At 38.9% G+C, this 22,400-nt stretch overlaps 1 protein-coding gene across 2 annotated transcripts in view; it reads right to left on the bottom strand.

The window, feature by feature from the left end:
* ttyh2l (tweety homolog 2, like) overlaps positions 1-22,400 on the bottom strand; it is a 53,127-nt gene that overhangs the window by 9,568 nt on the left and 21,159 nt on the right. For both annotated transcript variants that reach the window (XM_017705951.2, XM_017705950.2), the window contains exons 3-6: positions 20,990-21,101; positions 13,988-14,208; positions 12,004-12,099; positions 8,014-8,086 (exon numbers count right to left, since the gene is read on the bottom strand). In XM_017705951.2, the coding sequence (XP_017561440.1) occupies positions 8,014-8,086; positions 12,004-12,099; positions 13,988-14,208; positions 20,990-21,101 (502 nt within the window). The remainder of the gene's footprint in view (positions 1-8,013; positions 8,087-12,003; positions 12,100-13,987; positions 14,209-20,989; positions 21,102-22,400) is intronic.

Genomic DNA, 22,400 nt, shown 5'->3' with positions numbered 1-22,400 from the left:
GTGTGATAAAATTCACTTTTAACTTGCTGATCAATGGCAAAGTATCATATTCTAGAAACATTTTTTAGAAATCAACAGGTACATTAGGCTGTATTTTGTCCCATTATCTGTACCTTGTCCTTCCTGTCTGTTGGGGTTTGGTACAGACAGACTTTTATAATGTATGTTTAATGTAAGCTTTTTCAGTAATCAAATACTAAGATCCTAGAGAGAAAAAGAGACAGAGAGATAAATAAAATCAATATAAATTAGTAAAGGGCTTTCAGCTGAAAAGATAAGTATATAAATTGAAAAGGAACTGGAGTCAAATTGCGTGATGGGATAATAATAGCAAACGATTGGATGGAAAAGGAACAAATGAAAGAAAAAAGGAGTAAAGACTTCTTTGCTCAGACTTATATTGTTGTAAAAGTCAGGACATTGGTTAATTAGCATTTACCTGCTATGGCATGGTGTTCAGCCAGTTAAGCTCAAGGTAAACAATACTCAAAAAGTTTTGTTTTTTTTTGGTACATCTGATAATTATATGGGATGGGTAATTTCCTAAGAATTTAACATGAAGTTAGCTAGTTGGTGGTCTCTTCAGCTTCACTGTAGTCATGCTTTTTGGGCTTTGCTAGCCTCTCAACACACAGCCAAGCCCCCCTTCAACTGAAACTCTGGCTATAACATTGAGAGTACCTCGTACTGAAGGAGTATATAAATTTTTTTCCTCAAGCATTTAAAAACTCGTGTGTGTAAGTATTCAGGGAATGCTGTGTGTTGTGGAATGCATACACTTGAGCCTGGCTTGTTTATATCAGCCTGCTCCAGAACTGTGTAAACCCTGTAATCTACTTTACTGCCCGCAACAGGACCGTGCAGTCTGCTCCCACACACGGGCTGCTTTAAGTGTGCAGGGCTGATTGCCATGATGCTTAAGCAATTATAGTTTTTATAACCAGGAGAGCTCACTGTCCTTGGCAAAAACAAGCCGAACCTCTGCAGTGGGGCGACTGTCTCCCAGGATAGGGGCACTGAGACCTAAATGGGTGAATTTCTTAAGGAAAACTGAAAGAAAAAAAGACCATCAAGAATTCATCAGTATGCAAGGACACAAACAGCCTCAACTAAAATGTAATCGATAAAGGAGCAGCAATTTGAATTCCAATATTATTTTTGCCCAATTATCTCCAATGTTAGTCATGACTAAATCTCAAATGCTGCCAGAAACCTGAGAGTTTGAAAACAAGGATTCTCCAAGACTCACCTCATGTTTTCAAATGATGCAATGTAAGAGAATATTAAATGGGTTAGCCAATGTTTTATTCGCCCATAACTGGGAAAAGTTGATTATTATTACAAGCCATGTACAGCCAATAATTACAATGAATGTTTTACCAACCTATTTTAGCATGCACAGACATAAACATAGTTACTAGTGGTGGGCAACTCAATTTTCAACTAATTTAAATGGACAGCACAATGGAACATGCTTTCATTAAAATGTGAATGTTTATAATAACTGTCATCTGACTAGGTAGGTCATAGCTTTGCAAACTGATCAATAATCCATCTTTTGAGATTTAACGTGACTTACTGCACTTCTTACACCGACTAAAGTGTTTTAAAGAGACAAAGGTAAATTTATCCGTTTTTTTATTTTCCACATTGACCACAAGAAGAAGCTTATTATTAGTTATCAGTAATAGCATTTTGGGAAATCACTAGGACTGACTACCCAAATTCTGTTTATGCGACCTGACAGATATTCACAACTAGCCAGCACTGCTGTAGGTCAACAGGAAAAAGAAACAGCCTTCCCACCCAGATAGCAGAGCCAACTGAGCCCTTTTGGACTGCCAGCAATGGATAGCTGTGCCACTGTCAGGATTAGAAGTTGGGATTTAGCCTCATGGCTATAGGATACAGACTTCTAACTGGGAGCCTGAATTTCAATATTAACATGCATAAAAATGAACAGGTGTGCGAACATGTTTTAGCCATCTTGCTCTAAGTGTCCTATTATTCACCCCTCAAGGTAACAATCTTAAATTATTCCACTGTGTGAAAGTGAAAAATAACAGCTACACATTTATCTGGCCTATGCACCATTTTGATCCATCACAATCCCTCTCATGTCTTGTGTAGAAAAGCTTTCGCTCTGTTGAACTATTATCCTTGTGGAGAATTCATTGGCTACCATATGTTGCATACACAGAATAAATAAAATGTGGTGAAAGTGTTCATGCAAAACCAGCTGTTCAGGTTCACTTGAGGTTGTGTATCTGCTCTGCTCAACATATAATGCAAAAAATTGTGGTAAAGTTTCCATTCTAGTTTCCCTGTTGCATTAAGATTACGTCTGTAACGCTGAGGCAAAAAGCATTTATTTCTGCCTTTTAATCTATTCTTCTGCAACAGCTTGATTTCCCAATGCTGTTGTCACATTTATTAGAGAGCTTGAAAAGGTACTCTGTTGTTATCTCTCATACTTCTTATTACTCTTTTTCTACACTTTTCTGAGATTAATACAGCCTGAACCACTTAATATACAGACTCCGTTCAAACTGCATTTCGAAGGTCTCAGCACTGTGATTTGTGCTATGTATTTTTGGAGTCGATCGGATTGGTAGTTTTTAATAAAATTAAGTTTAAAAATTAAAAACCTCCCATAAGAATGAATGGCAGAATGTTCAGAAATTCTAACTGACATCAAAGATGTCACAGCAGGCCACTCAGTCTCACAGACACAGCTGATCACACAGGGAATCTGCTTTAGAATCCTTCAACTTTCACCTAGAAACTCCAGTTCAGTTTTAAATGGTAGAGAAACTTGTCCTTTCTGAAACCTCAAAATATATCATCATTTTATCAATTACCTTTAGCGTTACGGGCATTTGTTTGGCACTAGGCACAGAAAACTGCCCCATTCACTCCCATGTAAATTTCTCAACATCAGAATCTGCTTATTTCAAGATTTTCTCTGTGTTTAACTCGTCATAAGATTTTCTTCTCAATACACAACATTACACCAAATAATCCTCAAGGGGTCTCATCTCATACCATCTATCCGGTTAAGCGATAGAGTAAACATTTCCTGAGTTATGACTGTTTGTTCAGAGGGTGCAAATCAGACTCAAACAAGGCTTCTCCACTAAGAGCTGCATAATAACAGAGTGACAGCTCATTTGAATGACTCCCCCTCCCCCCTCAAACACATATCTCCCTCTCACACACACCACACAGACAAACAAACAGCCATATCCCTAAGGAGGTGTTGTTCACCTACACAGAAACACACACACTTTTCAAGCACTCTTGCAGTTCCTTCAGGAAATGCACATCTAGTTTTGATATATAATAATGATCTAAAAAAGGAGAAATTGTGTAGACTGATACTCTGTTTGTGCCGCAATCATTTTGAGAAAATAAGACTAACAGGAACATGTGTACAGGAATATATAAATAAGAATATATATTACTATACAGTACACAATCTGTATCAGCCAAGATCAATATAAAAAGATTTTTGCTCACAACATGTGATCTGCAGTTGACCAATTTATTATTTTTGGTTTTTGCTGCTGCTACCAAAATGTCATAGCACAATTGCCCATGAGTCACTGTGCTGAATAAGAAGCTACTTGCCTTTTTCTTTCAATGTAGCACTTGATTTGATTTGACGTAAAATAGGCAGCTGACTTATCATTTACACATTTGAAATGACAGTTTGGGCCATTAAAGAGCAAAAATGTTATTTATATTCCCTTGGCATATGGGAAAGCATTTGAGAAAGAGAGAGAGAGACTTATTGATTGACCTTTTTGCATTTCTTGGCCACTATTCTAATAAGGTTTTATCTTGTAGGATGAATTTACAACAGCATAACTAGATGCATTGAGCTTCACAGAAACAATCATTTTACTTATTATTTTTGAATGGCTCTACTCTACGCACAGACTTACATACGTAATGCAGAAGAGTGAAACTAACGTATTTAGCTTTTATCCAAGTTACACACACACACACACACACACACACACACACACACACACACACACACACATTCTCCTGACATTATTAGTGTAACATCCACTCACTCTTTGTCCTGGTCTTTCTGTTTGGCTTTTTTTTTGGTTTGTTAGTGCTGTGTGTTTTTTTTTGTTTATCTGCCATGTGCTTTTGTTTTGTTTTGACATGTGCTTTTGTTGTCATGTTGGCTCCTCCCCATCCTGCCTTCACCTGTTCTTTGTCTCCCAGCCCCGCCCTCTAATTAGTCTCAGGTGTTTCTTGTTTTCTGTTAGTATTTATACCCCTGTGTTTTCTCAGTCCCTTCGTCTTGCATTGTGTGTCTTTATATCCTGCTGTGTGGATCCCCTTGTTGTTGGTACTGTTTTCTTGTTTAGTTCTCATTTGCTTTGTTTTAGCTTGTTCTGGATTTATCTGTCCCACTCTCCTATGCCCTGGTGTTTATGCACTCTGCATTGTGTGTAAATAAAAGCAACTCGCACTTGCATCCTGCTCCAATGCCTCATACGTTACTCTGTTGTATGGACCACCCATGACACCAACAGCATGTCAGCGATAAGTGAGTGACAAAAAAAACAATGCTACTTATTGATCCCCTTACAACACATTGGCCTGCCTTGACACCAAAAGCAAAACATCCTTTCCTGAATGAAATCATCAAAATTCTTCCGTCTCCTCCACACCGATTTGCAGAAGTGTAATTTGTTGAAACATGCAGCAATTACAGTACTTCATCGCATTCATCTTCACACAAATTAAATCCGACGGAGACCTGTTATTTTCTGTAATTGACTAGAGGGTAAAGTACAGCTGTAGCAAGAATGATTATGATTGCATCCATTGCTATTCGCCTCTAGTGGAAATATTTGGACATTTTTCAGTCCAAGGATGCAATACATATTTTATACATTGTATTCTACATGTTGTAGGAAACAGAAGGCTTGAATCAATGCAGCTGAGGAGTGTAAGAGATAATCCACTTTACTAAGGGTGACCATCTCCTGCTCTTGACCTCCACTGACCATGCTAATGCTTTATCTCCCAAAGAGAGCGGCTGCTTCCAACAGCCTTATAGTCAATGGCTCGTGTTTGAAGAGTGACATCATCAGTGGCTTGTTGCCTTGTTGGGGGTAGATCTCCAAAGGGGCAGTTCCTCACAGCAACCAGGCAACAAAGCAATATGGTGGTTTTCAAAGACATCACAAAATAAATAAATAAATAAATAAAAAATAGGCCACTTTTGCAGATGGCACATTTTGAAACTTGTACCAAAGGTGACAAACTACAACAACCTCTTAGAAAAGTGAGGAACTTTCAGGTTTCCATGACTTGGGCCTTTTATCTCTGCTTTTCTAGGTTAATGCTTTCGGTTTTCAGCTTCGTTCAAGCCTTTCTCTACAACATCCTTCTGGTTTTTGATTACTTCAGTAGAGAAGCTTACCATAGTGCAAGATAAACAGTCGGGGCTGGGTTTCCTGAAAGCATCTCAGTAAAAAGAGGATTCTTAAATGGTAGAGCGAGCAGCACATTGAACACTCTCTCTAGCAGTTAAAATGATCTCAACACTAAAATGTTTTTGGGAAACCTATCCTGGAATAGTTTAATCGTTGTGGGGACGTTTTTAACAGCTTACTTTTATTTAGTTACGAATGGTAGACATCTGTACGGAAATGCTAATGCATACATGAAGGGTTTGACATGACAAGGTTGGATCACCCCTCATGTGTGACAGGAAGCAGGATTTTCTAGCGGCATTTAAAGCTCATGCACTTTTTTTTTCTTCAACACAAGGCAGAATTTAAAAACCTGATAATATGCTTTTTTTCTCTGAACCACTTTTACCTTATACTGCTGGAATAATACATGAAAATAGATGACTACACTTATTAACACTGTTTAATACACATTTAGTACATCTTAAGTATGTAATATAAGATGTACAAGTTCCACCCTTGCTGCAGACCAGGAAACATCTGTGTTTCTGTCTATTCTTCCACTGTGAGAAAACAACTCCATGCTATGCATCTGAAAGAATGTTTAGTTGGCAAGAAGCTTTAATTGATTCAAACAAAGAATCTGCTTGTGTTCTCAAAGCAATGGACCGAATAGCCAAGAGTCCAGAGTTTAGAATCACTAAATGTGTTTGGTATTACTTGGATCACATGAAGCAGAAAATGCAACCAACATCTAAGACTGAACTTTGGAGACATGGTAAAATATCCCTGCAGGTTTCTTTGAAAAACTAAAAGCAAGTTTCCTGCCTGAAAGCTGTAAAAAAGGCAAAAAAGGGACATATACGTAAATTATTTATATTATATTTACCCCATTTCCAAAAAAGTGGGCACGCTGTGCAGAATGTAAATAAAAACAGAATACAATAATGTGCAAATCATGTAAACCATATTTTTAAAGGAAGCGTTTGGGGACCAATTGCTGTAGTTTTGAAAGAGAAATGTTCCATTCTTGCAGTCTGGACTGCAGGCAGGTCAATTTAGCACCATGCTGTTGTAATACATGCAGAGGTTTGACATTGTTTTGCTGAAATAAGCAAGGCCTTCCCTGAAAAAAGATGTCATCTGGATGGCAGCATGAATTGATATGTACATCATTCAGCATTAATAGTGCCTTCACAGATGTACAAGTCAGCCATACCATATGCACTAATGCACCCCTAGTGAACCCTTCCTCATCTTTACTTCTGAAAGACTCCAACTGCCAATTAAACCACCAGGTGTTTTTAGCATTACTTAACTGTACCTTTTTTCTCCGTCCCAACTTTTTTGAAACGTGTTGTTGGCATCAAATTTAAAATAGGTATATATTTTTCAAAAAACAATAAAGTGTTGTCTTTGTACTATTTTCATTTAACTATAGGGTTTGAATGATTTGCACATAATTGCATGTTGATTTTATTTACATTTTGAGGCTTCTGTTTCATTTTCTGCTTTTCCCTCAATACTCACAAATGAATTAGCTGGAATAACTGTTAACTAAATAAATTAAGGCTGGTCTCTGGCTTTTGCACAGCACTGTACATTTAGTGTATTGTGCGAATTGAATTGAGAACCATTTGTCACTGTGTTTGCACACTGTGAAATTAGACCTCTGCATTTAACCCATCTGTGCAGTGAAACACCCACATACACGCACATTAGTGAACACACACACTAGGGGGCAGTGAGCACACTTGCTCAGAGCAGTGGGCAGCCCCATCCACAGTGCCCGGGGAGCAATTGGGGGTTAGGTGCCCTGCTTAAGAGCACTTCAGTCATGGACTGTCAGCCGAGGGGATCGAACCGGCAACCTTCCGGTCACAGGGCTGGTTCCCTAACCACCAGTACAGTATCTGTCACATTAAATTATATGTAAAATATTATATGTAGGATGTAATATAACTGGACAACTAAATCCTAACTCCCTGATCTGACAGGGCTCACGGTGTGAAAACAGCACAGCTGTGCAGCTGTAGAAGCTCTGTGGATAATCCATCTCCATGCAGATAGCTCAGAAACCTGGCACCAGAACTGCATGCATAATCCAAATACTGTAGCCAATGTATGTACACACAAACATGTCAAAAGTGTGTAAGCGTGGGAAACAGACAAAGGCAGAGAGAGAGAAAGAGAGAGAGAGAAAGAGAGACATAACAAGGAGAAACACAACAGCAGCAGATTGACCAGCTTAGCCCATGAGTGACCTAGAAGACAGAAGTGTTTACAACAATAAGCCTAAAGGTTGTCTAACCTAAATGACCAGGGACCAGAGCTTTCTAATCTGCTTTAGTAACTGGCATAAGCCACAGAGACACACAGAGTCGCTAAGTGAATAAGAGTCAGTCACTGAGCCTCAGTAATCTTCAGGGACTGAGTCTTCCCCCGTACTACTGACCTAGAAAACACACACCCACTTTGTTCTTTTAAAAAAGTTGTCCAACTGTGTGATGGCACAGACTGTTGTACAGACAGTGTTTTAGACAAAGTAGGAGGATCAGTGACAGCTTACCACTGCAGTGGCCGTCCCGACTCCCAGCGATGCCCAGCTCAGTATCATAGTCAGCACACCTAATGCCATAATGCTGAAATGAAGAGAATACAAGAGAGAAAAAATGCTGAGCATTGTAACAAAACCTCATATCTCTGTCTCTGAAATGGTAATTTACAGGAGTAAGGAAAAATGGTCCTTTCTTTCTTGAAAGTGCTCTTCAAAAATGAAAAAGATTCATGACATGCCCTTAGTCCGCAGACTTTTTTGCACCTTTGCGCTCTTGAATGTGTGGACTTACTGTTCTTACCTAAGAACAAATCTCAAATCCGAAAATATTGGTGAATGTCATTATCTTCATGAAAACTGCATAAGTGTGTTTTAAGAAGAAAGTTCTTAAGAAGAGTTGTTGAATTTGGCCCAGTGTTTTTAATTTCAATGTCATTTTTATTTTATTCCAAGTAATGCAATTTATGTTAGTTTATTCATTATGAAACGTTCACAAAATGTAAATGGAACTGGCCTCTTCAAAAAGCAAAAAAAATATAATGTGACATGACTGTATCTTCATTTAATGTCCATTTTATCCGGGTGTCTTACTCAATAGGTGCACTAGAAGCACTGAAACTGCACCTCCTCTGTTTCTCCGCATCATTTGTTAGTCTTCTTTACCCTGTTTATTAATGGTCGGGATCCCCAGAGGCCCACCACTGAGCGTGTGTACAGACTAGATCACACACAACACTACTGTTGGAGCTTTTAAACAGCTCAGTGTCACTGCTGGGCTGAGAGCAGTCCATCGACCAAAAATATCCATCCAACAGCATCATGAAGGACAAATTCTGCAGCAACAGATGAGCTAGCATTGCTACCTTTGCATCAGTGGTCAAACAATGTAGGTGTGCCTAATAGGGTGGACAGTAAGGAGACACAATGTTCAACGACTCCAGTAGCACTGCTCTGTCTGAGCCTTGTCACTCGTACTAACACAACACACTCTAACATGTAATTACCATCTCAGTTTCACTGCAGTGCTGAAAATGATCCTGTCAGGGTCTTGATCACATACGAATAGTGTAAAGTTGGGCTAACAAGTTATGCAGAGGAACTGATGACTTAGCGTATCCCAACTTTGCCTTATTACAGGCTTAATTCTTTTCAGGGGACTTTCAGTCTACAGGAATATTTTTTCACGCCTTAGAATCCCAATTACAAATTTAGACTCATAACTCCATAAAACCTCATCTCAGATGTCCAGTTTTGGTGGTCTAGTGCAATTTCCTTTCTTATTTCCTTTTCTCAGTAATGGCTTCTTGACAGCTACACATCCTTTCCGACTCACAGCACTGACTCATCTCAAAGGCTCTCTTGATAAAAATTATTTCAAGCTAGTACAATAGTGTGATTTTATTTATCACCAAAGTACACGGAGTCCAAAGTCCATTTACAACTAAAGCACACCGCCACACACATTGCCAATATCTGTAATGTTAGCACCAGAGATGAAGCTGAAGTTGGCTTCATATTTAAATTTTCTATTACAACTTAACCCCTTACATGGCCAGGGCCCTGTGGGCAGACCCAACCTTTTATTACACACTTCTATACCCTAGTGGCTCAACCAGTTTGCACTGAAGTCACTGTAGTTACTGAATAATAAACCTTAGTATGTAATATGACTGGGATTTTAAGGGCAACAGCAAAGTGGAAAAATGCTATTTACCTTGAAGCAAGACATACCAATGTGCTATGAGTGTGAGAGGGCTACAATCACCAATTGCAGAAGTGTTGGAATATCCAGATACTGTTTCAGATCCAATTGGAAACTGTGTTCACCTTAATTTCACGCAAAGTTCAAGTTTAATTATTGAAGGTAATAAACCTCACATACATATTTCCTGAAAATTTCCAAGTATTTCAGTCTGGACACATAAGAAGACAAAGGAAGAGTGAGTGTTTGTATGCATAAATAAGAGAGAAAGGGAGAGAGAGGCAGAAAGAGAGAGGAAAGGAAAGAAATAAATGGAGAAAACGACTCCCTGATGGGCGCAAAAAGGCAGTTGAGGTTTTCTCGAACCAAGTCTCTTGTCTGATGATGGTCTTAAAAGCACCAATAAAGTGGGCTGGAAGCACTTAATAATTAGCTATGGGTGCACACATGCACACTCACACACGCACACACACATCCCGGCAGAGGGATCGATAGGCATTAGTGAGGTAAGTGGAGAAAGAGAAAGCTGAACGTATGTGAAATGAGAGAGGGATAGAATAAAATAGCCAGCATGCTGGCGACGCGCTAACCACACAGCCATTTCTAACCGAGCTCTGCATGGCTCCTTTTCATGCAGCCACTGTGTGATGTTGTTACTCAGTTAAAGCAGGGACAAGCAAGGACAAACAAAGTAAGAACACCACTCCTACTGAAAAATAATCTGGACATGGCTTGTGACCACAGAGCAGAGAAGACCGAAGGATGGAAGAAGAGTGCATTTATAGGTATTTAAAGACCTGTTTTACATTCTAATGATCACATGCCATGAATAATTTCAAAAGAGTCCACTATAATGCATTTCCTCCTGACCTGCACATTTCAGTGTTTTCTCTCCTCCTAACACACCTGATTCAACCAAGCAGTTAATTAATAAGCCTCTCCTGACTTTAAATGAGTACTAATGAGCACAAACATGTGCAGTGAACTCCAGGCACTCCATGACCAGGGTTGAGAACCTTTGGTTTATCTCTGCATGTCCTATCACAGACAAGCATACAACCACATACTCACACTGAAACACATATACACTAAGCTGCCAGTTTATTAACTTGTACCTACACTCACTGATCTGTAATATCTTATATATAGGTGTACCTTGTACTGATTGTAACCTACTTGCTTCTGCATTATTTGTCGGCCACCATTCGTCATATCCATCAGTGGAAAGGAGAGTCACCACAGGACCAGCCCTGACCACTTATTATTTGGGTAAGCGATGATTCTCAGCTCAGCAGTAACACAAAAACAGTAGTGCCATGCTGTTGTAATACGTGCAGAATGTGGTTTGGCGTGGTCTTGCTGAAATAAGCAAGGCCTTATCTAAAAAATCTGTGGTCTACATAGCAGCATTTGTTGCTCCAAAGCCTGTACATATCGTTCAGCATTATTAGTGCTTTCAAAGCATTTCTGGATCCTGTTTCTATATGGTTTCTTTTGCACATGATAGAGTTTATCTTGCATTTGTGGATGCAGCCATGAACGGTGTTTCTAGACAATGGTTTTTGTTTTTTCTTTTTTTGGGGGAGGGTGGGGGGGTGGTCCTGAGCTCTTGCAGTGATTTCCATTACAGAATCACATCTGTTTTAAATGAAATGCTGCCATCCAATATTGTTTTTTAGGCATATGTGTTTCAAAAAACAATACAATAACTACGTTTCAACAGCTGATATGTTGACTTTGTACTATTGTCAATTAAATATATATGATCTGTACAACATTGCGTTCTGTTTTTATTTACATTTTGCAAAGCATCCCAACTTATATGGAAATGTGGTTGTAACACAATTTTTGAAAAACATTTTTTTAATTATTTGACATATAAATTATACATTCCGCAAAGCACAGATGATAGATCTATGCAAGATTTATACTGATAATGGGGAAATATGCCCTTTTTAACAAAAACCAACAAAACCATCTGCAGTTCCACTTTTTTTTTCCCAGTAACTGTATGTAGCTGATAAACTCATGCACCAATATGGTTTATATAGCACGAATAGCTTTGCAGCACAATACAATACGGACAAATTGTGCCGCAATGGATGGGTTCAGTTGTAAACCTACAAAATGCACATATGTGGTAGGTGTACCTGATAAAATGGTCAATGTGTAGGTGCAAGGTAGTACAGAGTATACTGCCTCCTCTGCTGTTCAATCTGGAAAGGGAATCTGTTTGTAGACAGGTGAAGAGAAGATCTCTGCTGCCTCATTCATTATGCAGAAACGTGAGAAATACTCACAGTGTAAGCAGCCAGCGAGACTGCTTTGCCAGACCCAAACAAGCCACCAGGCAGATAACCAGGTCTAGAATCAGCAGTAGCAGATATGTCAGCCATCTGAAAGAAACACAAGCAGACCACAATAATGAATCACCTGCTTTCACAGGCACAAAGCAATATACTGTACTTGCACTTAATGTATAGCACTTAAAAAGTGTACAGTACATAACCCATTAATAGTGGGGTTCTAAATGTGCCTGTAAGTGTATTTTACTGCACTTTGTAGACAGTTAATAATTTAACAGAGCAAATCCATACACATGAGTATTTCATGAGCCAGAGCATGGTCTGAGAGAACAGATGCTGTGTACAACAACTCAGTCTGACAGTGTCTCCTCCCATGCATGTGTATTTATCTGTGAGGCACTGTAGGAGCTCCAAGTGCTCTGACTTCTACAGTGGGAAATTACACAGGTCACACCTGTTTTCAAAAGCCATTAGTATTCAGAAAATGCTGAATTAGATATAAAAATACATACAAATCTGATATGATTCTGTAACATATCTAGACTGATTTATCACAGAATTGCTCGTAGCACAACATAATGTAAAGCAAAGTAGGTCACTCACCTGATAACAGCAGACAGACGTGGTGTAGCTTCAACATTGCTTGTTTGCTTTTGTGGATGGGTAACTGAATGTAAAACGCTGTGGTGTTGTATAAGTCATGTTTTTGGCCATATATTTCGTTCTGTAGATAGTTTGTTCAAATGATTTGACAATAGTACTTTTATTTGCTTAATTAAAAAGTATTGCTTCAGTTTAAAATAGCTTATTTTAAAGCTTAGTAATTTTTAAAGATACATTTTATAGTGGACAAAAATGTGGATCGTACTCACTGGATCGATAATAACTTTTTATTATCAGAAAAGTGGAACTGTACCACCTCTACTTTTTGGCTGCATTTATCAGGCCAGCATTAGTGGATAGAAATGAAACAGCTACACAACATGTTGTGCATTAAATCATGTACATAAGGTATCTTTCAGGGTTGCAGTGGTATTATTCAGGCATTCTTAATGCTAGAGGAATGCCACAGCAGGTAAATATAGTCACAACCCTGTGCCACAAGGGCTAAAACATACCCATACATCTTGAGAAAGAGAGACTGTGGGAGCACGGAGGCCGGCTCATTCGATTTGCCCTGTGAGTAATGGGGGAAGAGTGTGTGCACATTCTAGTTCGATACCACAGACCTCCGGTCGTCAGAAACACGAGCCTTTCATCAATACGCCCACTTCTAGTTCATAACACACTGGCCTACAAACGGCAATGCGATCTTCATAGAGGATATACGAGTCAATTGGCTGAGTCTAACAGCTCCAAAAGGGCAATGGAGATGGGAGACTGCTTTAGCACTTGGCTAAAGGTCAACAAGAGAAGTGGTTTCTCTATATTCTGCTGCAATAGTTAATGGCGCTTGTCTGTGGGCCAGAAGTCAGCTGTTAATGGCACTGTGAACTGTATTATGTGTGATGCTGAAGAGGTGTGTGTGTGACCAAGCTCATAATCCATCACATGCAAGGCACATGCTGGAGGTGGGGCTTTGTGGGATTAAACAGAGCTGGGAACAGGGTCGGATTTGACTATTAAACAGCACAATTGTTGGTCTGTTAGGTGATAATTGGATAACTCAGGGCTCAAATGGCAATGAAAAAATTAATTTAAACAATTTACTCATTACTCCAAATGTACCTGACCAGCCAAGACATGTTTTGTAACTGAAGCTTACTTCTTTTGTTCTGGGCTGGAGCCATTAGGATAATGTAGCTTCTACTACCCATTACGTTGGTTGCGTTAGCCTGTGTAATCTAAAATTGCAAAATTAACACACTAAACATATCTTGTATGAGTAAGGGAAAACAGAGTAATTAAATTGTTGAACCTCCACATTAAATCACTTAAAGTAAGTGAGAGTTAGTCTGTTAAACCTGGGACAACTCACCTGTAGTATTCAATGTAGCTGGCCTGGTCAGCAATGTCTGCCAGGTCCTGTCTGGCCTTGCTGATATTTGGCATGGCGGTGAGCTGGCGAACAATGTTGTCAGCCATCTGCTGCATGAAGCGCAAAGTCTGCAAATAGTCTCCCCGAGGTGAGAAGATTTCATCTAGCCGAGCCAGGTGCTCCTTTAGCCGTGTCTGCATGCTGGTCAAAGAACCAGCTACCTGAGAGAGGAGCCAGAAGAGCCTTCAGCAATGTGAGCATGGTGGCCCAGTCAATGGAAAAACTGCCTTAGAGAAGCAGGGCCATGACTGAGAATGTGTGCTTTTCAAAGCATATGAAGCTAATTTAGGAAACTTCTTCAAAGTGCTAATCTTCTGTCTTGCCTCTTCCAAATATATATATATATAATTAACATATAATTAAAATAAGCCCATGAGAGATAGCTGAGACAAAAAGGAGTCTTTATGAACTGCTAGAGCTTCTATACAACACACTGCTCTCAGCATAGAAGCGCACTCCGAAGTCCGAACCAGTTTGTTCTTCAGTATAATTAACCAAGAGCTCTTCGGTATAATTAAGGGTAATCTAGTAATTTGCATATACAGCTATTCCATAAAACAACCAAGACAAACATAATTCAGTTCTCAAGGTGACTTCAATTGTTGTTTATGATTAAGGCATGTAGTTTTCCCATTGCTAACTAGTAGCATATAAGATTCCATTACTTGTTAGCTACATTAGACTTCTGCCAAACTAACACATTAAATAACCTGGTAAAAGTGGGAGGTAATCAGTAAACCCTGGGGCAAGTCACTTGTAGTACTCAGTGAAGCTGGGTTGGTCAGCAAATTAGCTGCACTAGCAAAGCAGGTTCGAGACTGGGGGAGTGTGCTTTTCAGAGATTAGAAACTGAACTGCACAAGAAAATGATTGCAATAGCAAGCCAATAGTAATTTTCATTGTATAGTGAATATCTTCTTCTTCTTCTTCTTCTTTCGGCTGCTCCCTTTAGGGGTCGCCACAGCGGATCATCTGCCTCCATCTTGCCCTATCCACTGCCTCCTCTACTTTTACACCAACCATCTCCATGTCCACCTTCACTACATCCATAAACCTTCTCTGAGGTCTACCTCTTCTCCTTCTACCTGGCAGCTCCATCTCCAACATTCTTTGCCCAATATATCCACTATTCCTCCTCAACACATGTCCAAACCATCTCAACCTGGCCTCTCTGGCTTTATCTCCAAACTGCTGCACCTGCACTGTCCCTCTGATCTGCTCATTTCTAATCTTATTGTGTAGTAAATATAAAAATATTAAAACAAAATAATATACTAATAAAATGTCTTGACTCAATGTCATGCATAATAAATCAATTATAATGGTTTGTTTACCTGTGAAGAATCAGTGATATCTTTTAATAAAATATGTAGATGACAGGCAGGACCAGGGGAAGAGCATTTCATATTTACAAAAACGACAGTCATTTCATTGAGAGTGTGTCCATAATAAACACCCAGGACAGTGGAGACTGGCTTTGGGTGCGTGTAAGTGACTGAATGGTCTTGCTTACTATTTAAGTGCCCTTGTTGCAGTGTGATGATTGACAGAAGGTAAAATTAGCCTGTTCTAAAACACTGCAAAAACAAGTTGTCTTCTTTAACATCAATGGTTTAACATTTAATAGGAACTACTATATTATTAACAGAAGAAGAAAAATAAGAAAACAAGAAAGAAAAGGCATGTATCTATCCAACCTGTCACAGCAAGATGCATGATAGAGTGGCCAATTACAGCGTGACGGACAGTTGCAGACATGTTGAAATGTTAAAGATGGCCTTGTTTTGTTTCAAAGATCTGTTTTCATATTCTAAAATAATTTTAATTAACTCAATATTTCACCACACCAGGGTGCTTGATCTCAGGTAAGTATGAAGACAATATTAAGTTAATTTAATTTATATAGTTACTGAACATGCAGGAAATGTTTTCAGTTCACTGAAGATAAAACTATATGAAGGTTGTGATGTCAATATCCAAGATACTAGGGTGGACAGCAGTTCCTGGACATGTTTAAATAGCTTGATATTTTTATGAAATGAAATGCCAAAATGAATCATTGAAATGCTTAAATTATTAACAAACTTCTTTGAAATTTTAAGAAATTTCTGAAATTTTCTTTTATGTTTTGTTAACCGCTTAATCGTGCAGCACCTCAAAATCCTCATCTGCACAGCAATGAAAATGGTATAAAATGTATTTTAAAGTGAAGGTTAACATTCCTATCTATTTTGTAATGTGTTCATTCAGAAATTTAAAAAAAATTTGAATTGTTTTAGAATGTTTGTATAAAATTCAAACAACTATGCTGGTAACATCAAAGGCACATAATATTGTTACTGAACATTTCCAAAACACTAACATTACAGAAGAAGCGAAAAATCTCTTTCGATGAAAATCAACTGAGCAGATGTTTGTCCAATTCATTTTGGTGCATTTCCATTTTCCTATTCATCCTAAAACTCTGACACAGTATAAAGGACAACTGCTGTTTTGAAATCATGTGAAAATATGAAAAATGTCAAAAATGGAGACAAGGTTTTGCTCGACAGCAGCGGCATACAACTGTTCCAAGGAATGCAACACACAAAAGCCACTGAGGGAAAACAACCAAGACATGCATAATTCAGGCTTCAACTCGATTACCTTTTTATGAAAATGCTATTTTCACAGTGCTAACAGGTGGGAGACAAACTTCCGTTATTATTTATGGTAGATTCATAGCTCCAATGCAAAACTGAGGGAAAACAATCCAGATTTACAGATTTGATACAGAAGGTTTACATGAATTAAAAAGTCTTTAATTCAAATATGTCTTCTAGATGTATTGTAAACATCTGTTTACAGTCAATTTTTGTGATTTTGTTTATCTTTGTGTGTTTCTGCTTGCAGCTCGTCATAGGAAGAGGAGTACAGTGCAGCTGTCGGAGATGTCAGGCTATTCATTTGTACGTGAATGCTGATGGGGCTTTTAAAGTCAGGTAGAGTAAAGGCCTGACTGGAAAGAAGTAATAAACAAGTGAGAGGGAACAATGCTCTTTTCATCAGAGTGCTTTAACTCAGGAAAACACATGGAGCTTTTAAATTGGTTTTTAGATGCTGTAGCCATCCTCGGTAGGAAAATCCCATGAATTGTAAATTGTCACTTTGAAACTAATATGTTCTCATTTATTTAAGCTGCTGCAGTGAATCATTATTTGCAGGAATAGCTACAATCCGCTCTAGATTCAACTTGTTTATAATGAGATCAGAAGTATTGCCCAAGTAGTTTGTAACAGGGACTACTGTTTATGTATAGCTCTCCAACTGCACTAGGTAGGTAATGCATATCCTGCAACAGGGCAGAAGCAATCTGGAGATGCAGGGCAAAGCCCATCTGTCCAGTTCCTCTACAATGTCTCTGAGGAAATTAGGATGCTTGTGGCCTGCCTTCGTTTACAACTCCCAGGACTCAACCCAGCTTAGCTTCAAACGAAATCTTCTATGTAGGTCTCCAAAGGAACGTTTCTGTACTCCTCAATACAGAAAATAAGCACTTAAAAATATCTTCTCTGCCTTATTTGTAACTTAAATAACATTGCTCCTCTTAAACCTGTCTTGCAGCAACTCTGAGACAATTCATCACACTCATCAATTCCACATTCACAAATCCAGTCAAGCTTAGCTCTGTGACAACATGTGAAAATGTGCACACTGGTTCTCAGCTTTTTCAAGGTGGGGCTTTCACAAGGAAATAAACTAGATTTATTCAGTTGTGCTTCTGACTGAATTTATGTTAGGTCCACTTCATTTTGCTGCATCAAGAGATAGCAAAGTGCCCAGACCCTGGAGGGCTTTGGAAGATAAGAATGCATGAGAATGGTGATCTAGATAACCAAGCTGAATGTAGTAGCCGCCTTAAAGCGTCTCGGTCAAAAAGTAAATGGACACATTTTCTGCTTATCCCAAATGTAGTCAATCAGCCAAGACTTGTTGGGTGTCTAAAGTGTGCTGTTTTGTAGTTTGGCACAGGAGCTAGGAGGCTAATGAAACTAACAAGTAATGGATGCTTGCTTATGCAGTTACTGAAGTTTGCTGCTTTAGTTTTATGCTGGAGTTATAAGGCTAACATACCAAACAAGTAATAGGCGGCTGCTTTAGAGGATTATGGCACTGTATGCTATTCTGTTATTTCTAAAAATGAATAAACGAATTGACAAAATTTAGGCTTCAAGACACGTCGTACAACTATTTATAGCTGTTTGTAGCTTTATGACATGCTTTCTTCCATTTTAACAGACAACAATAAGTCATACAGTGTCAGAGAGTACATAAGCAAGTATATTTGAGGTTACATAAAGGGCTCAGATCATAGATTTTATTAAAATGTAACACTCATTTCCCAGTTTGTAGGGTCCATATATGTGAATAAACCGGCAAGAATGTCCAAGAAAAAAGTTGGCTGTGCAATGATCAAGTCAAAAATAAGTATTTTGAGTACATGAAGCCACAAAAAGTAATACAAGGAAATGTAGAATGGGCTCTAAACCATTGTGATCATTTAGACAAGCAGTTTGGCATTAGGTGTTCACTACCCGTTAGACACAATAGCCTCACATTTCCAGTGCAAAACCGAAGAAGAAAACTCTGGACACCAAATAAGTCTTGGCTAATCGAAGGTTCTGTGAATGTGATTTCTCAAAAACTATCACTTTAAAAAGCATAGAAGTGGCTAGGGCTGGCAGCGTGACATGGGCATGTTGAAAGGCTGTGCATCAGCAGATTGGATGCTGCCACAGGCAGACAGCAGTTTGGCAAAGAGCTTGGTATGGGGGAGTGGAGCTCTGATAGCCAGAGAGCCCAACCATTCCTCTACTGCACTCCAGCAGCCAGCCACCAGATCCACACAGGGACACGTAGCTGCCAGCTTGACGCTTTAAAAATGCCACAAGCCCTGAATTACAAAGGAAATGGGTTGAGGAGTCGGAGGCTTGATAACACAGCACAGCCATTCAATCGGCAGTGGGAGAGAACGGGCGCTCCTGAGATAGCTATCAGCTTATCACACAATCCAGACAGCTGTGGAGAAAACTGAGCCAGAAAAAATAAAAGATCTACTGTCTCTGTCTAGAGGCCGTTGTTTTTTTAAAGGACTTCACCATAAAATCTTTTTTCACTCATACTCACCTCAGTTGTCTGTCAGTCACAAATGCTGTGCACATGCTTTCCAAATAAGAGAGTGCTCACTTTGTATTCCGATCAGATCTATATTAAGACATGTCAGGTGATTTGTTTTGACAAGCTTGGTAATTCAAAACCAAGAAGTAAATACTTAAGCGAGGGAGACAATGAATGCATATGGGTGAAATTTCCCTTTAGAAGTGAAAGAGATGATGTCTTGTATAACATGTGCTTTGTTGTGGGGGTTTTCCATGTGTCAGAGAGTACATCTTTCTTCTGTAATTAATCCTACAAGTTTAGCAGTGCTGCTTTTCTTTTGTTCTTGTTTTTGTGTTTTCTGATAAACCACCCTTAACTTCATGATATCTAGCGTAAATCCAGTGCAGAGTCTCTTTCAAGGACGAAAGTTTGGAGAAATGTTACGAGACATCATCTGAGAGCTATAAACCTGTTCAACAGGCTAAACGAGAGGGAAAGAAACACTCTGGAATCTGTAAAACACCCAAAGCTCTGAGTCCTGAGTGTGTGTCATGAACCTCTCCACATAAAAAATAACACATCCAGTCCTGTGCCACCAAGTCAGAAGTCATTCTTAATTGATTTAATGTCTAATCAAAATGGCCATTAGGTTTACTCATTCATTTTTCAATGTCAGAAAAAAGCTGAAAGCATATATTTAACAGATACTTAGGCAGAAGCCTCAACAAATAATTAAATGCAATACCTTTTTTTCTGAATGTGTGTTCACCCTTTGTTCAGCCTTTATTACAGCTGCTATTCTTTTTGAGAAACTTGCTTTCAGTTGTTCAAAGAAATCTTTCTAGCGCTCCGAAGTTCAGTCTTAGAAGTTGCTTCTTGATCCCAACTACAAATATAGACTCATCAACTTATAAAATCTTATTCCACGTCTCAGACATCCACTTTCGATGTTCTAGTGCAAATATTCTTCCGTTTGTTCAATTTTCTTTTCTCATTTTTTCTAATAGCTTCTTCAACGCCACACATCTTTTTACACTCATAGTGTTGAGGTGACTTCAGATCTATCTTCTCAAATCTGAAGCAAGCGGTGTTTAATTTTCTTCCATGTCTGAAAGATGAACAGGGCTGATTTGCTATTTTACCTAGTGTTGAAGGCTTTTGTGTAATTATCTGTTAAACATATCTTTTGTTAAACATATCTTTTCAACTGACACTAGAACATTAATACTTTATGCTTAATGGTTGTTTTTACTGAAAATGAAATCAAATTATCTTACTTTTACACAGTATTGTATAATATGCACTGCGTTATGTTTCGCACACATTAACACCCAGTATCTTCAACATTAATGAATGTGAATATTACAGTCTTTGTACTGCGCATGTGGAACTATAAGTACATCCATCCATCCATCCATCTATCCATCTGTCTATCTATCTTCTGCATGTCAGGTGAGCCCTGTTGCTGATCAGAGATACAAATGAAGAGAGATTCCCCATTTAGGCAGATGGGTATTTAATCCCAGCCTTCTCATTGTGATTAATAGCTTCTTCTGATCCTACAAACACACACACAGACACACACACCAGTATACACAGGCCAATTGTAAGAGCAGGACAAAGTTCACCTGTCACTATTATTTCTGTTCACTCTTTTTTTTTTTTTAGAGAAAAAAAGCTTCAACAAAGCCCTTGGTTGTTTTCTGTGGGTGGGCATGCATTTTTACCCCTCAGGCAAAAGTGGCTGAATGTGACAACTTAAAAAAAGAGATATAAAACACATAATAGAACACAAACTCTTACCAGGCTATCAATACCACCCAGAGTGTGATTGGCATTGTAAAGTGAATAGGTCAGTTGGTAGACCCCATCATTGGTCTCGCTGTTTCCATAGAAACCAACTCCCACTGCAGAACTGAGAGGGAAAAGAGCAAAGGACATTATCATCATAAATGCTTCTTCAGGTTAGTCACATGCTCTGAAATGCAATTTTACAAGCACAATTTAATACAGAGAACTGATGCAAAGAAACATGTTTCGTGGAAGCCTTATAAGGTCTTCTAAATTGTATTCACTTTACATAAAGGAAAGGTGACTCCTCCATTTGAGACTGAAAGATGAACACATGCTGAAAAAAATGAATGCACTGAATATACTTGATTCAAAAGTGAGGATTATTCCACAACAGAATATATTTAGGACTGGCCCAAATAATAGTCTAAATAACAATATATTTAATAAGTATATGAATATATACACCAACACACATAACATTCTGACCACCTCCTTGATTCTAGTCTCATTTTATCAGCTCCACTTACTAAATATGTGCACTTTGTAGTCCTACAAATACGGACTGTAGTGCATCTGTTTCTCTGATACTTTGTTAGCCCCCTTTCACCCTGTTCTTCAGTGGTCAGGACCCCCATGGCCCCTCACAAAGCAGGTACTATTTATGTGGTGGATCATTCTCAGCACTGACGTGGTGGTGTTGTGCTAGTGTGTGTTGGGCTGGTACGAGTGGATCAGACAGCAATGCTGCTGGAGTTTTTAAACACTGTGTCCACTCACTGTCCACTCAATTAGACACCCCTACATTGTCGGTCCACCTTGTAGATAAAGTCAGAGACGACAGCTCATCTCTTGCTGCACAATTTGTGTTGGTCATCCTCTAGTCCTTCATTGGTGATCACAGGACGCTGCCCACATGCCGCTGTTGGCTGGATATTTTTGGTTGGTGGACTGTTCTCAGTCCAGCAGTGCCACTGAGGTGTTTAAAAACTCCAGCAGCACTGCTGTGTCTGACCCACTCAGACTGGCGCAACACACACTACCACGCCACCACTACATCAGTGCTACTGCAGTGCTGAGAATGATCCACCACCCAAATAGTACCTGCTCTGTGAGAGTCCATGGGGGTCCTGACCACTGAAGAACAGGGTAAAAGAGGCTAAGAAAGTATGCAGAGAAACAGATGGACTACAATCTGTAATTATAGAACTACAAAGTGCACCTATATAATAAGTGGAGCTGATATAAAGTGGACAATGAGTGCAGAAACAAGGATAATGTTATGCTTGATCGGTGTATAAGTCATTCAATAGAACAGTTATTGATAATGTATGGACAGCAGTAAAAAAATTTAAATAAAAATTTTAGCTGATACAGATGAATACATCATAAATTCATTCCAGACATCCACATCACCTTGCTT

The sequence above is a fragment of the Pygocentrus nattereri genome, chromosome 14 (genome assembly GCF_015220715.1).
Source record: "Pygocentrus nattereri isolate fPygNat1 chromosome 14, fPygNat1.pri, whole genome shotgun sequence".
NCBI lineage: Eukaryota > Metazoa > Chordata > Actinopteri > Characiformes > Serrasalmidae > Pygocentrus > Pygocentrus nattereri.
This window is presented reverse-complemented; position numbering and strand designations above follow the sequence as displayed.